The sequence below is a fragment of the Equus asinus genome, chromosome 2, assembly GCF_041296235.1.
Source record: "Equus asinus isolate D_3611 breed Donkey chromosome 2, EquAss-T2T_v2, whole genome shotgun sequence".
Lineage (NCBI taxonomy): Eukaryota > Metazoa > Chordata > Mammalia > Perissodactyla > Equidae > Equus > Equus asinus.
Genome location: NC_091791.1, coordinates 2,720,552 through 2,732,799, shown reverse-complemented (window position 1 = coordinate 2,732,799; position 12,248 = coordinate 2,720,552). Strand labels below are relative to the sequence as shown.

The 12,248-nt window shown below is 49.9% G+C and overlaps 1 protein-coding gene across 1 annotated transcript in view; it reads right to left on the bottom strand.

Annotated features, from left to right (window-relative positions):
- The window catches only part of TCERG1L (transcription elongation regulator 1 like), a 223,160-nt gene that overhangs the window by 6,358 nt on the left and 204,554 nt on the right, over nucleotides 1–12,248 (bottom strand). The window contains exon 10 of the mRNA XM_070504502.1: nucleotides 2,629–2,718. Coding sequence (XP_070360603.1) covers nucleotides 2,629–2,718 — 90 coding nt within the window. The remainder of the gene's footprint in view (nucleotides 1–2,628; nucleotides 2,719–12,248) is intronic.

The following is a 12,248-nucleotide window of genomic DNA, read 5'->3' as shown; positions in this document are numbered from 1 at the left end:
CTGTGCACATATATTTAAGTAGGAATGTGATTGGCTTATTTCATCTTCAAGGCAAGTGGCAATATCAGCTCTCCAGTTGTCTTATAATTTAAACTCATAAAAAAGGTGAATGCAGGGTTATTATCCAAATAAAAGCATGTGGCTCCATCATTAGTTGGAGTTTTGCTCTATTAATTTTAAATCTAGATAGAAACCCTGCCTGGCTGTGGGGTCAGAGCTCCAAAGAAAGATATGCTTCTTTCTCAGCCTAGAACCGCCTCTCCATCTAATCAGATTCGTCTTTTCCTCTCCCTTTGCTCTTTTGATTTATTTATGCTGCTATAATTTAATGGAGCACTTTTCCCCCCGTCTTTAACAAATTATTCATTTTATTCAAAGTAGGGCATCACTTTTAAAAGAGATAACATTGGCCATTATCTCATTAAGGCATGTTCTAGTGCAATAAAATGAAACACTTTTCACTACCATAGAAGCGGGTCTGATTAGCACTCCCATTGATGACACCACCTCTCTGGGGTCACTTCTCTTTTGCAGCCCCCCAGGAGAGGGATGCGTATAATTTGCACACCATGAGCCTTGGCTTTCCTCATGAAAACCCTGTGGGATAGTAGGTCCCATACGGATTCCGGGTTTGAAGCTCACTAACTCTTTTTCTTCATAAATAGGACTGTTTTTTGAGCGGGTGCTAAATATTATCTTCTTCGTCAGTTCAGCTTCAGCACCACTCCTTACATAAACTGCAACGTTTCCCCTTCCATGGGGTTTGTTTCTCTTCCAAAGGCAGGTGTGTGATCTGAGGGCTCTCGGATGCTGACGTGCACCCTCTTCCAGGGACGCTGCTTCCTTCTCTTCCTCACCGCCCCTCTGGGACCAAGCTGCAGTCTTGTAAGACAGGCCTGAAGCTTCCTTCGGGTGATTCCCAGGGACGTTTGAAGGCTTTCCTCAAATAGTGCATTCTTAGTGTGAGTTGACATTCCAGTCTGATCTGTCTGCAAAGGGTGCATCTAGGTGCAGGCAGGACATCCCAGGATCTCCCAGCCCAAGCAGACACAGGCCCCTCCTGGTCAGCCCTGCCCTCTCTGACCATGGCCTGTGGAAGTCCAGCCTCTCCGTGCTCCGTGGCTGAGTCTTCTGCAGGATGAGCACCCGCCCAGCTATCAGGAGGCCAGGAGACCCCGTCCTGTGCAAGAACCAGTTGAGTTCAGCAAGTTCCCAGTCATCTTAAGAGATGTGCCATCAACATCACATCATCCTTTGGGCTTTTCTTTGACGGTGGGAGGTTTACTTCTTCAACTGTCTTCAAAGGGGCTGACGGCCTCTGAAAACATCCATGAACTGGAGAGCTCACAGTGTTGCCCACGCACAGGTCAGTGAACACACGGTCTACAGGTGTGCTGACTGTTAGTAGATATTAGCCTGTTTGTGGGTCTTCACATTGGCATAAAGTGATTCTGTCACAAAAATAAACAGGCTTCTGACTATGTGTTTTCATAGTTGAATGGATGAACTTTCTGATTTTTAAGATTGAAAAAAAAGGACGAAATACTACCAACGCTTAAAGTGTACAGTTTTCCCCAGCTCTAGGAAAAAAGTATATGACGCCCCAACTCAAACTGGGGCTCTGCCCGGTTGGCACTTCATCGGATCATCTTGGTGTATATGTGTAAAGGAACTTCAGGAGCCCAGGACAGGATTGAAAATGAAATTGCACTTTCCATCCCCTCCCCCATGCTTCTGCAGACTCTGCTGTCTGAGAAATCGAATGGACGCTGTGCAAGCCCCTGGTGACGGAGCCTCTGAAATAAGTCTCATGGCTCATGGCTCTTTTGTTTGCAGTGGCTGCTCTTGACCCACTGCCCATGTGCATCATTTCTTCACTCAAAGGGTAGAGGGAGGGACAGACGTGATTGGGACAGGAACGGAACACAAAAATCTGGATCTTTGGGGTTTATTTCAGGGCCCTTCGTGGATGTGCTCCACGGACCACCCGGATCCCTCGCTGGGCTGTCCAAGCTTCTGTATTACGGCATCCGTCCCTCCCTGGCCAGGCAGCACAGCCTCTCCCTGCACCTGCCCAGTTAATCTGGGAAACAGTATTGGCTCCGAGACCCAGTTTGTGAACAAGCCAGGGCAGACCCCTGTCAAATCTCTATCCACAATGTTCTCCATTTTAAAGCTATCTTTGATCCATTCTCTGCTTTTCTGCGGATGGACGTGCTTTCTAGAGGCTTCCATCCTTTGCTGTGTTACTGTTGCCCCCTGGACTCTCTCCTAGTTCTCTATTATTACATAAGACCTTATGTCTTTTTAATACAGGAATCTGGGATGTGGTTAATGTTCTCAAAATTTGCATTTTTTGCAAATTTGCATTTTCATCTTTGAATATGAGTATTTGTCTTGTGGGGTCATGACCAGATGGTTTGCTAAGAACAGCTACCAGGATAACCTTCCTCTGCACCGCAACCTCACTGTTCACAAACTCACAAGCCGGAGCACTCAGTCCACAACCCCTCCCACTGACAACACGAAAACGACAGGCATCTGCTCATCAGCGTGGCTCTCGGGACCGAGCGTCATTTAACGCCGGGTCTTCTGCGCCGTGAGCATGCCTCACCACCGCCATGTTACCTGCTTACGTTCCTCAGAGTTCAGCAGGAGATAGCGTGGATCAAACACGATTTTGTGTAGTTCTTTCTCCCAGGTAGAAAATGCTGACACCTGAAGAAAGATATTCAATAGAGCTGCTTTAGCATCTAAGGCTGAGCCTGGAGTCATGTGAAATGATCAATAGCAAAATAACAGCATTAGGCACCACCGGTCCAGTGATGCAGCGTTGTATAAAAGTGTTAGACATGTCAAACTTTCAAGAAAATCAATACTTAGAGCATTAGAAGATTTAATTTCTAGACTCATGACACTATTTCTCCCTTGGATACCTTTCAGGGCCATATACTGGTGATCTGAAGCCCCGCTTATATCTCTGGAGCTGTGGCATCTGAATGGCACATCTTGAAAGGAGAAACGAAATTTGTAAAAAGTTCAGAATGCCACAGGCCATAACCAAGGGCATAGTCTTGCAAATAGTCTGAGTTTAGGGCCATTTTACTTGACTTTTTTTTTTTTTTTTTTTGGTGAGGAAGATTGGCCCTGAGTTAACATTTGTTGCCAGTCTTCCTCCTTTTGCTTGAGGAAGGTTGCCCCTGAGCTAACATCTGCACCAATCTCCCTCTATTTCATATGTGGGTCTCCGTCACAGCATGGCTTGATGAGCAGTATGTAGGTCTGCACCTGGGATCCAAACCCAGGAACCCCGGGCTGCAGAGGCAGAGCATGTGATCTCAACCAGTATGTCACCAGGCCAGCCCCAACATTTTAGTTGATTTTTAATCAATATTTAAACTTTTTGAGGCAGCTCATTTTTAAAGACAAACTTTTATTTTCCACTTTTGATTGATAGAAAAGTTACAAGAATACTACACGTTACCATACACCCCATATCCAGTTTCCCATAGTGTTAGCATCTTACATTAGTAGGCTAGATTTGTTACTGCTGACGCTGATACACTATTATTAATAAAAGTCCACACTTCATTCAGCTTTCTTTAGTTTCTACCTAGTTTTCTTTTTCTGCCCCGGATTCCACCCTGGACACCACATGACATTCATTCTGCTGTTTCCTTAGCTCCTCTGGGCTGTGACAGCCTCTCGGACTCTCCTGGTTTTTGATGACCTTGACGGTTTTGAGGTGTGAAGATCAAGCAGGTTTGTAAGACACCTCTCTACAGGGATTTCTCTGTTTTTCTCATGATTAGACCGAGGTTACGGGTTTTGGCAGGAAGACCCCAGAACAAAGTGCCATTTTCATCTCATCACATCCAGTGCGTACTCAACCTGACTCGTCACTGTGCGTGCTCACCTCGGTCACCAGGTGCGGTGTTTGTCAGGTCTCACCTCTACAGATTTACTCTTTTTTTCCCCTTTGCCATCCTGCACTCTTTGGAGGAAAGTCGCTGTGTGCAGCCCACACTTAAGGGGTTATGTTCCACCTCTTGGGAGGGGCCATCTATATAAGTTATTTGGAATCTTCTGATGGGATATCCGTCCATTTTCTCATATTTACTTATTTACTCAGTCATTTAGTTATATCCTATGGACTCATGGATATTTATTCTATACTCTAGGTTATAATCCAACATGACTTCCTTTATTTTCTTGTTAAAATTGTTCCAGCTCTGGCCACTCAGAGTAGTGGTGGTGGCCCCTGTGTCCTTTGGGCATACCGCCATCACTTTATTTTCGGGCGCTTCCTCATTTTCTGGCACTTCGAGGTGCTCCAACTCATCTTATACATCTGCTGCCTTAGCCCTAGAATCAGCCAATTCTCCGGGAAGCCCTGGAGCCTCCTGTCTGAGAACAGTACCAGAAACCACGATCTGGGTGCCGAGCTGCTCACTGCTGGGGACGACGCTGCCTCTGGACTGTCTCAGCTGACAGAGCAGGAAATGTTCAAGTCACTTAAAAGTAATTTATTCATTTAAAAACACTGAGTAAATACTCTCGATAGCTATGCCCCATGCTGGGTGCTGAGGATTTAGATAAAATAAATCAAGACCCTGAGATCAGGAAGCCCAGGGTCCAGGGTGAGGCAGAAAGTGAACTAATGATCTGAGGGCAATTAGCGTGGGACCAGAGACACGCCCAGGAGCTAAGAGGGCACGAGGAAGGGGCCTCTAACCCTCCAAGAGGAGTTTTCTAGAGTGCTGACTATTGGAAACATGAATACTCCTCCTGCCCTGTGAAAGGGCTTGAAGGGATGTTCCAGGCGGGGCTGTCCTTGGGTGCAAAGGCCAGGATTCATGTGCCACGGGGAACACAGGAATTGCAAAGGGTTGGACTTGGTTGGGGATGAAGGAGCCTATGAGGAGCCAGGAAGAGGCAGCAGAAACAGCGCAGATGTGCAGGATACCCCCAGGTGTATTTGGGAACCTGGACCCCACCTTGAGAGTGATGGGAGGAGACAGATGCGACGTGTGCTTTAGGAAGGCCACCCTGGCCTGGGCAGGGAATAAATTTCCGGGCACCAAGGAGAGGGAAGCTAAGTGGCAGTTTACAAAACCAAAATCCCACTCACATTTTTACTTTTGTAACAGGTTAAATTATTCCTGGTACTATTTCAATAAATGCCTGCTTGACTTGGTACATCAGAACATGTGGATTTTTTAAATTGACAATATCTAACTTCGATGATAAAAATCAAGGCCCTTTGTTAATATTCATGAGCCCTTTTATTGGGTTGGATGACCCAGGCTCCACTCAGGAATTTTTTTCAGTTGACTGAGAACATGGTGAAACGTGGACACATCACAGGGACTGGGGGTTGGGACTTTCTGGGAAAGCATCCAGCAGAGTGCCTCATTGTTCTCTGACAGCGGACACTTGAGCACAGGTGCGTTTGGGCGGTTATGGAGAGAAATTGTGGCAACCTCGATTCAGCTCAATCAAATGGGCATCTGTGAACATCTCAGAAGTTCCTAGCCCTGTAGAGAGGGCAGAAGATGATGAAGAATTGGTGCCACACAACTAACTCTACCAGTATGTTGAGAATTTGTTGAGTTCTAGATATATAATAAAATATATTAAAAATAATGCTATATATTTTTTGCTTCCAAAGGAATTTACAATCTGTATTTAAGGCGAGATCTCTCTATGTCCACAATGACTGTAATTTACAATGACAAAACTGCCTCTGTCAGATTACCTGACGGCCATGCTCACAGATGCCCTTGAAGTTCAGAGAAGGGTGGCAGTGGTTGGGCGAGGGGCGGCCCGCGGGCAGGACCTGGGACACAGGCTGGAGCAGGAGGGAATGCTGGAGAGCCGTGTGTGAAATGGGCCCTCCACTGCCTGCGGGTGGGCACAGCCCTGTCTGTGAGACAGAGCTGCTCCTGAAGAAAGCCTCTTGATAACTGCAGTTATGATCAATCGTGTGACTCGCTTCTGGTAGAAGCCCACCCTCCCTGTCCCCACAGTCTCTTGCCCAGGAAGTTCATCCCAAGGGGCAACGATTGAGCTGTTCACTGGGGCCCAGTTCTCAGCTTGGAGAGACCACCCTTAGTTCTGGGCCAAGGGGTCCCCTCCACAATGGGGGGAGAAGGAGAATCTCTATATAAGACCCAGCCTTGCATAACATAATGCAATGTTGTCATGGGGTGAGCCCCCCTCTTATTCACAGGCCTGCCCACTCTCAAGGGAGGGGATTATTCATGATGTGTACATCCAGGGGTGGGGCTCTTGGGGGCCATGTTGGGACTCTGCCCACACAGCAGGTCCCCAGGACTAGTGCACATTATTATTTCTCTTCCACAGCCCTCATTTCTCAGCAGTGCTCTCTATCCTAGTCATGCCTGACACTTCTTTGATTCTCTGACATTCTGCATGTAATTTGGTCCTCCAATAACTGAATTCTTCAGCCAATTTCAGATCTTTTCCTGCAGAAGTCCAGTGCTTCCACCACAGCCTGGCTGTGTGATGTGTTGACTTTGTCTCCCCTTCTGAAGCATGTTCTGGGGTCTTGGGGTCACCTCCTGACAATCAGCAACTGTAATCCCGGGAGCGTCTGAGTGGTCAGTGTGCCAGCCACCAGGGGACTGGGCAGGCAGAGCTCTGTCTTGGTGGGATGGCGTATCTGAGACTGTCGGAGGACTGTGCTGCTCCCCGCCATTGGCAGGCACCCACATTCCTCCTTTAAGTCATCGTTGGAGTGTCACCTCTGAGTCAGAGTCATGACAATATGGCCAGGTGGTCCCTGGAGGCTGGGCTGGTGGCCATGCCCTCTCTTCTCCAGCCTCCCGCACCTCATGCTTCTCCCGCTGGCGGACTCTCCTTTGATTCTCCATTAGTGTCTGAGTTGCTATCTATTCCCATTTCTTTTAAAACACAGGCCCAGAGAAGGAGCAGCAGTGTGGACGCAGGCCGGACGCAGTTTCCAACCCCAACAGATGCCGCCATAAAATGGCATCGACCCCTGGGCAGGGGTCAGAGGCCACCGCTGTGGCTACGTGGCACAGGGGGCTCCCTGCGTGGCACTGTCTGCACCTCAGATGTCACTGCTGGAGAGATGGCAGGCCGAGGGAGGCTGCAGTTCAGAGGTAAGAAGCTGGTACCTCTCTGGGGGGCGCATGAGCTAGGCCCCTCTTTTCACAGCTGTTTTCAATGTTCACTCCATGAAAATAACCTTGTTTGAAAAATCCCCAAGTGTTTTGCCAGAACAAGTAGCAAAATGGCGACCTCTTCACTGCAGCACTTGGCGGTGGTCATCTCATGCCTGGACGAATACAATCATCTCCTATCGGCTCCCCTGTCCCCCAGCGTCCTTTTCCCTCCAACCATAGACCCTGCTTCCCAAGGGTTCTCTTTCTTGAGGCCTCAGACTGGTCAGCCAGCACCCAGGGCCCCCGTGGCCTGGCCCGAGCTGCTTCCCCAGGTTCAACGGGGCAGCTGCCTGGCCAGCTGGGCTCTGCGTTGCCGTCATGTGGGGCCCACCTTGCCCTGAGCACCCATCCCAGCCGGCAAGGGTCCCCCACAAAGTAGCAGCTCCCCCCACTCCACCTGCTGTGCACGGGAGGGGCCGACTCTGGATCAGAAGCCACTGAGAGGTGACCAGGGTCCTGTGCACACAGAGAAAAGTCACCGATGGAACTGGTTCCAACCTCAGTCGCAGCTTCACCAAAGCCTCTCGGAAAACTGAGGAAAAGGTCTTTTGTTGCTCCTGGAGACTGACTTTAGGGAAGAGTGGGTTCTATTTCAGCAAAGTGGTCAGAGAGGGTTCAGTTACGGCTGAAATGTGGGATAATGCAAGTCCTGCCAGCGTCTGACGGCGTCTGACCGGCCACAATCCTCTGGGACGGAGATCCTTGCGTCCCCCCAAGCCAGGGGCAGGGCGCCCTGAAGGAGGCAGGTGCTCCTTTCATCCTCAAAACCAAAGACTGCTCAAGTGTCTGTCAGTCCTCGGATCACAGAAAAGGGCAGGGACCCAAGGAACAGAGAGGAGGGTGGGGGGTGGAGAAGGGCGGCTCCTGTGGAGCCCTGACCGGTTCATCACCCCAGCTGGCCATGCGGTCCAGGCACTATGCTGATGCTGGAGGCTCGGGGCTCCCCCCTGACGTCCTCCTGGGGCAGCTGGGGGCAGTCGTGACTGCATGTGCCCTTGCGGAGCAGGGGACCACGTCTGTCTCTCTCTCTGTCTGTGCTGCTCTCCCTCCGCTCTCCTCCATGTCCGTTGCTTCCATCCCCAGCTCTGTAGGGGTCCAGCCAGAGCACCTGCCTGTTCAGCTCAGCTCAGGAACGCGGCACTGGGTGTTCCCAGGGTCTCTGTGCAGCGATGAGTCCCATCTCAAACACAAATCCTCTTCCTCCAGATGTTTTTGACCAAATTTGATTATCTATCACGCTGCATTTACTCTTTACTTCCCTGGTGTCTGTAAATAGAGATCTGGAACCCAGAGCGTGAACTCTTCATCTTTAGGGGCAACGTTTCCTGCTGGTTTTATGACTGTAAACATCCTGCAGAAGGAAGCAGTCTGCTACCATCACGCTCATCTCCTGATCACAAGAAAACGGACTTGAAATACAATCACCCTCTCTGTTCTCAATTCACTCTTTTCTTCACTCTGCGCCGCCTGGGCAGAGGGGGAGACAGGACAACTGCACAGAGTGTATTAATGTAAACAAGTGGATGAAACTCCTCTGGAACATTACGTTGTGTTATGTTATGTTAGAGACACAGGGGGAAACAAAGACAGACAGAAAGGACTCCTCAAGGTGTGTGTGGAGTGGCCTGAGCCTGCAGCTGCCCGGGAGACCCTCTCAGATGAAAGCAGTGCGGCCGGGCTGGGCACCGGGGCACCCGCCACGTCCCTTTCACTGACAAGCCCCCAGCACGTGCTGCAGGCTAGTTGGCGCATCGACCAGGGTGCCCTTTTCCCTTCCTGCTGTCCTCAGTCCCGCTGGTCTCCCCTGGCCTCAGGGAAATTCACTGAGGCCTCAGTAGGGGGAGCACAAGGCCCTCCTGGCCTGGGTGGAGGGAGGCGGGGAAGCAGGTGTGGGGCTCTGAAGGGGCACCAAGACCACCGGGGCAGGTGGGTGTGAGCTACGCAGGAGACTTCGTGACCCCCAAAGAAGGTGCACGAATCTCCCTCCAGCCTGAGCACATAGACCTCTTCTACCAGGGGCCAGAGACTGGAGCCACGGCCCCTCGTCTATGAGCTTGCCTAGGTTGCCCGCAGCTTCTCCATCTCCAGCTCCCACACTTGTCCCAACACCTTCCACCTCCAACCACAGCTTGCCCCACCCCGCCCTCTCACCCTCCTTCCAGGACTTTCTCCTCCTGAGCCTCCCGTGGCCACCCCCCAGGAGCCCTGCAGACGCCAATTCCATGTGGACAGGTTTCAGTTTTGAGAAGCTGCCTGGCCATGCCCTGTCCCTCCTACACATCCTTCCTCTGCCCTCCTTTCCGCCCGCCCTCCACTCTGCCTGCAGGCTCAGGCTGATAAGAAACGTCTTGTTCTTTGTAATTGGCACTTACGCCATTGCCCTCTTTACCCAATTTCCCAGAAGGCAGAGTCATGTCTTCTATTTCTGCCTCTGGAGTTCCTGACAATTGAAGGCAGCCTGAGACGGACACAGCACCTCATTCTTGGCGGTGAGGCTGTATCATCCTCTGGGATCTCCCAGAAGCAGCCCTGAGACAGGGGCTTGGATGCGAGCGGTGCATCTGGGAGGTGATTCCAGGCACACTGGGAGCTGCCCGTGAAGGAGAAAAGCCAATGAGGATGCACAAATGAGCATGTGCCCACAGTGGGCCACTGGGCCAAGTCTCGCCGGGGAACCTTGGAAGGGTCATGAGAACATGCCAGAACCTGCCTGAGATCTGTCCCACCAAGGACAGGGCCGTGGGGGTCTACCTGCTGGTCCCCGCCCCTCCTTGGCTGAGAACCGCCCTTGGAGATGTCCAGTCCCTCCCACTTAGAGGAGGAGTGGTCAGCACATGGAGGGCTCCCACGAGGCCAGGTGACCTGCAGGTGGATCCCGAAGTGAGCAAAAGGGCCTGCCTGCTTCTCCCAAACTCGGGGACCCCTGACCCCCACCCCCGTCTCCTGGTGATCATAAGATTTTACCAGTTGAAGCTTTTTTTTCCTATTTTGATGGATAAATAAAATTTCATACTGTCATTGCACAGCATCCTCAGCTGATTTACGTTACTTTTGAAGGTTATTTTCACATTAGGGATAGCTACAATCCCATTCTAAGAACTAGAGTGGGCGGTCCACGATTCCCCCAAGCCAGCCTGATGACGAGAATGTGATCTGACACCGAGGGAGGAGTGACTCTAATAGCATCCGAAGAGCTCAATCGCCAAAGGCCATCGTGGTAGATTCGGGAAAGAGGAACCAGAGCATAGAAACCAAGAGAAAACATAAATCCAAGGAAAAGAACAACGAGATTCAAAAACCAATAAGTTGTAAATATTTATAGTTCTTAGAATTCAATGATTATGGAGCTGTGGGCAAAACCAATTCCCAGGAGCCCTCAAACATTGCTGCTGGGAGAATACCTTGTATAAAAGAGGCTTCTTCAAAAACAATTTGGTAATAGAGATCCGATACTGACAGCCTGTAGGAAACAGTCCTACACACACAAACAAAAGTTCATGCATCATTACGATCGCCAGAATATTATTTAAAACAGCAAAATTGGGAAAGACACTAAGTGAATGGAAATGCAGGATCTTTGAACTGATGATGAATCAAATATTATGCCCTCATCAAAAATATTTTCTGGGGCTGCCCTGGTGATACAGTGGCTAAGCTCACATGCTCCGCGTCAGCAGCCTGGGGTCAGTTGATTTGGATCCCGGGTGCAGACCTAGCACTGCTCATCCAGCCATGCTGTGGCAGCTTCCCACATAGAAAGTAGAGGAGGAGGATGGGCACAGATGTTAGCTCAGGGCCAATCCTCCTCCAGAAAAGAAAAAGAAAAAGTGTTTTCCAAAGGTTTATACTAATACTTTTAAAAAATGCTTAAAAGGAGGAAACAGTATACAGATTTATAAACTTGGTTGAATCTTATGAAATTAACTATATAAAAAATAATTGGTTCAGCCATGTTCAATTACAGTTCAATCTTGGTTGTACTATAAGATAAAAATGTTTATTCTTGATCATTTTTTAAAAAGCTTATGTTTTTAAAAAAAGATTGGAAGGAAATGTACCTCATTGATGAAAATAATTGCCTTTTAGGGTAGGATTTCAGGTGATTTTTTTCTTATTTATACTCTTTCTATTTTGCAAATTTTCTATAATAAGCGTGCATTCCTTTCATAGTACAATTTTATGTCATTAGAGGTATTACTACGTGCCTGGGAGATTTGGAAGAGTTGCTATAGGAACAGGGAGCAGGTAAGCTTCCCCAGAAGCACAGCGTCACTGCGTGGGGCTGCCCCCGGGGTGCCCAGGACTCAGGAGCACAGCTTGGCGTGGGCTCCAGGGCGTGTGCTCGCAGGTGAGGCTGCGGGAGCCTGTCCAGCACATGTCCTGGCCTGGGGCCCACTGCAGCTCTAGGGAGGCACTGCTGTTGACATGTCTAGGGGAAGGGGCGCCAGCCACCACTTACCAGGGAAGGGGCCTCCGAAGTAGGGGAGCCAGGCTGCCCCTCGTCCTTCCTGGGAGAAGGTGCCCCTCTCTCACTGGCCTGTTAGCAGGAAGACCCCAGGTAAGGAGCCTCCGCCTCATTTGTACCAGCTTTATACCTTTGACCTCACGATCCACACCGTCTGTATGCAGGCAGAGACCACTGTGGCCTGGTCAGCATGAGCATGTGGCCTGTGAGTTCCTCATTCTAGCACAGACTCGGACCCAAATTCTGGGGGCTCACCCACGGAGCTGGCCACAGTGTGAGCCCGTCTCCCAGAAGCTGCCCACTGCGGGAGGCTGGCCAAAGGTCACCCATGGAGGGACCCCTGAGAGGATGGCAGGTGCAGCACCCAGAGTCCCTGAATTAAAATCTAGGGTTCTGGAAAGGTCTTTCCTCTCCTGCCCCTGGAAAAGCCGTACCTGCTCCGAGGGACACTCTGCAGAAGGAAGAAGTTCTCAATAAAAATTCTCTAATTATCTAAATAGGCAGGATTCAATTAATAATCTGCTCTTCAATCAAAACAGCCACTTTATAGACTGAGGTTTAAAAGAAAGCTC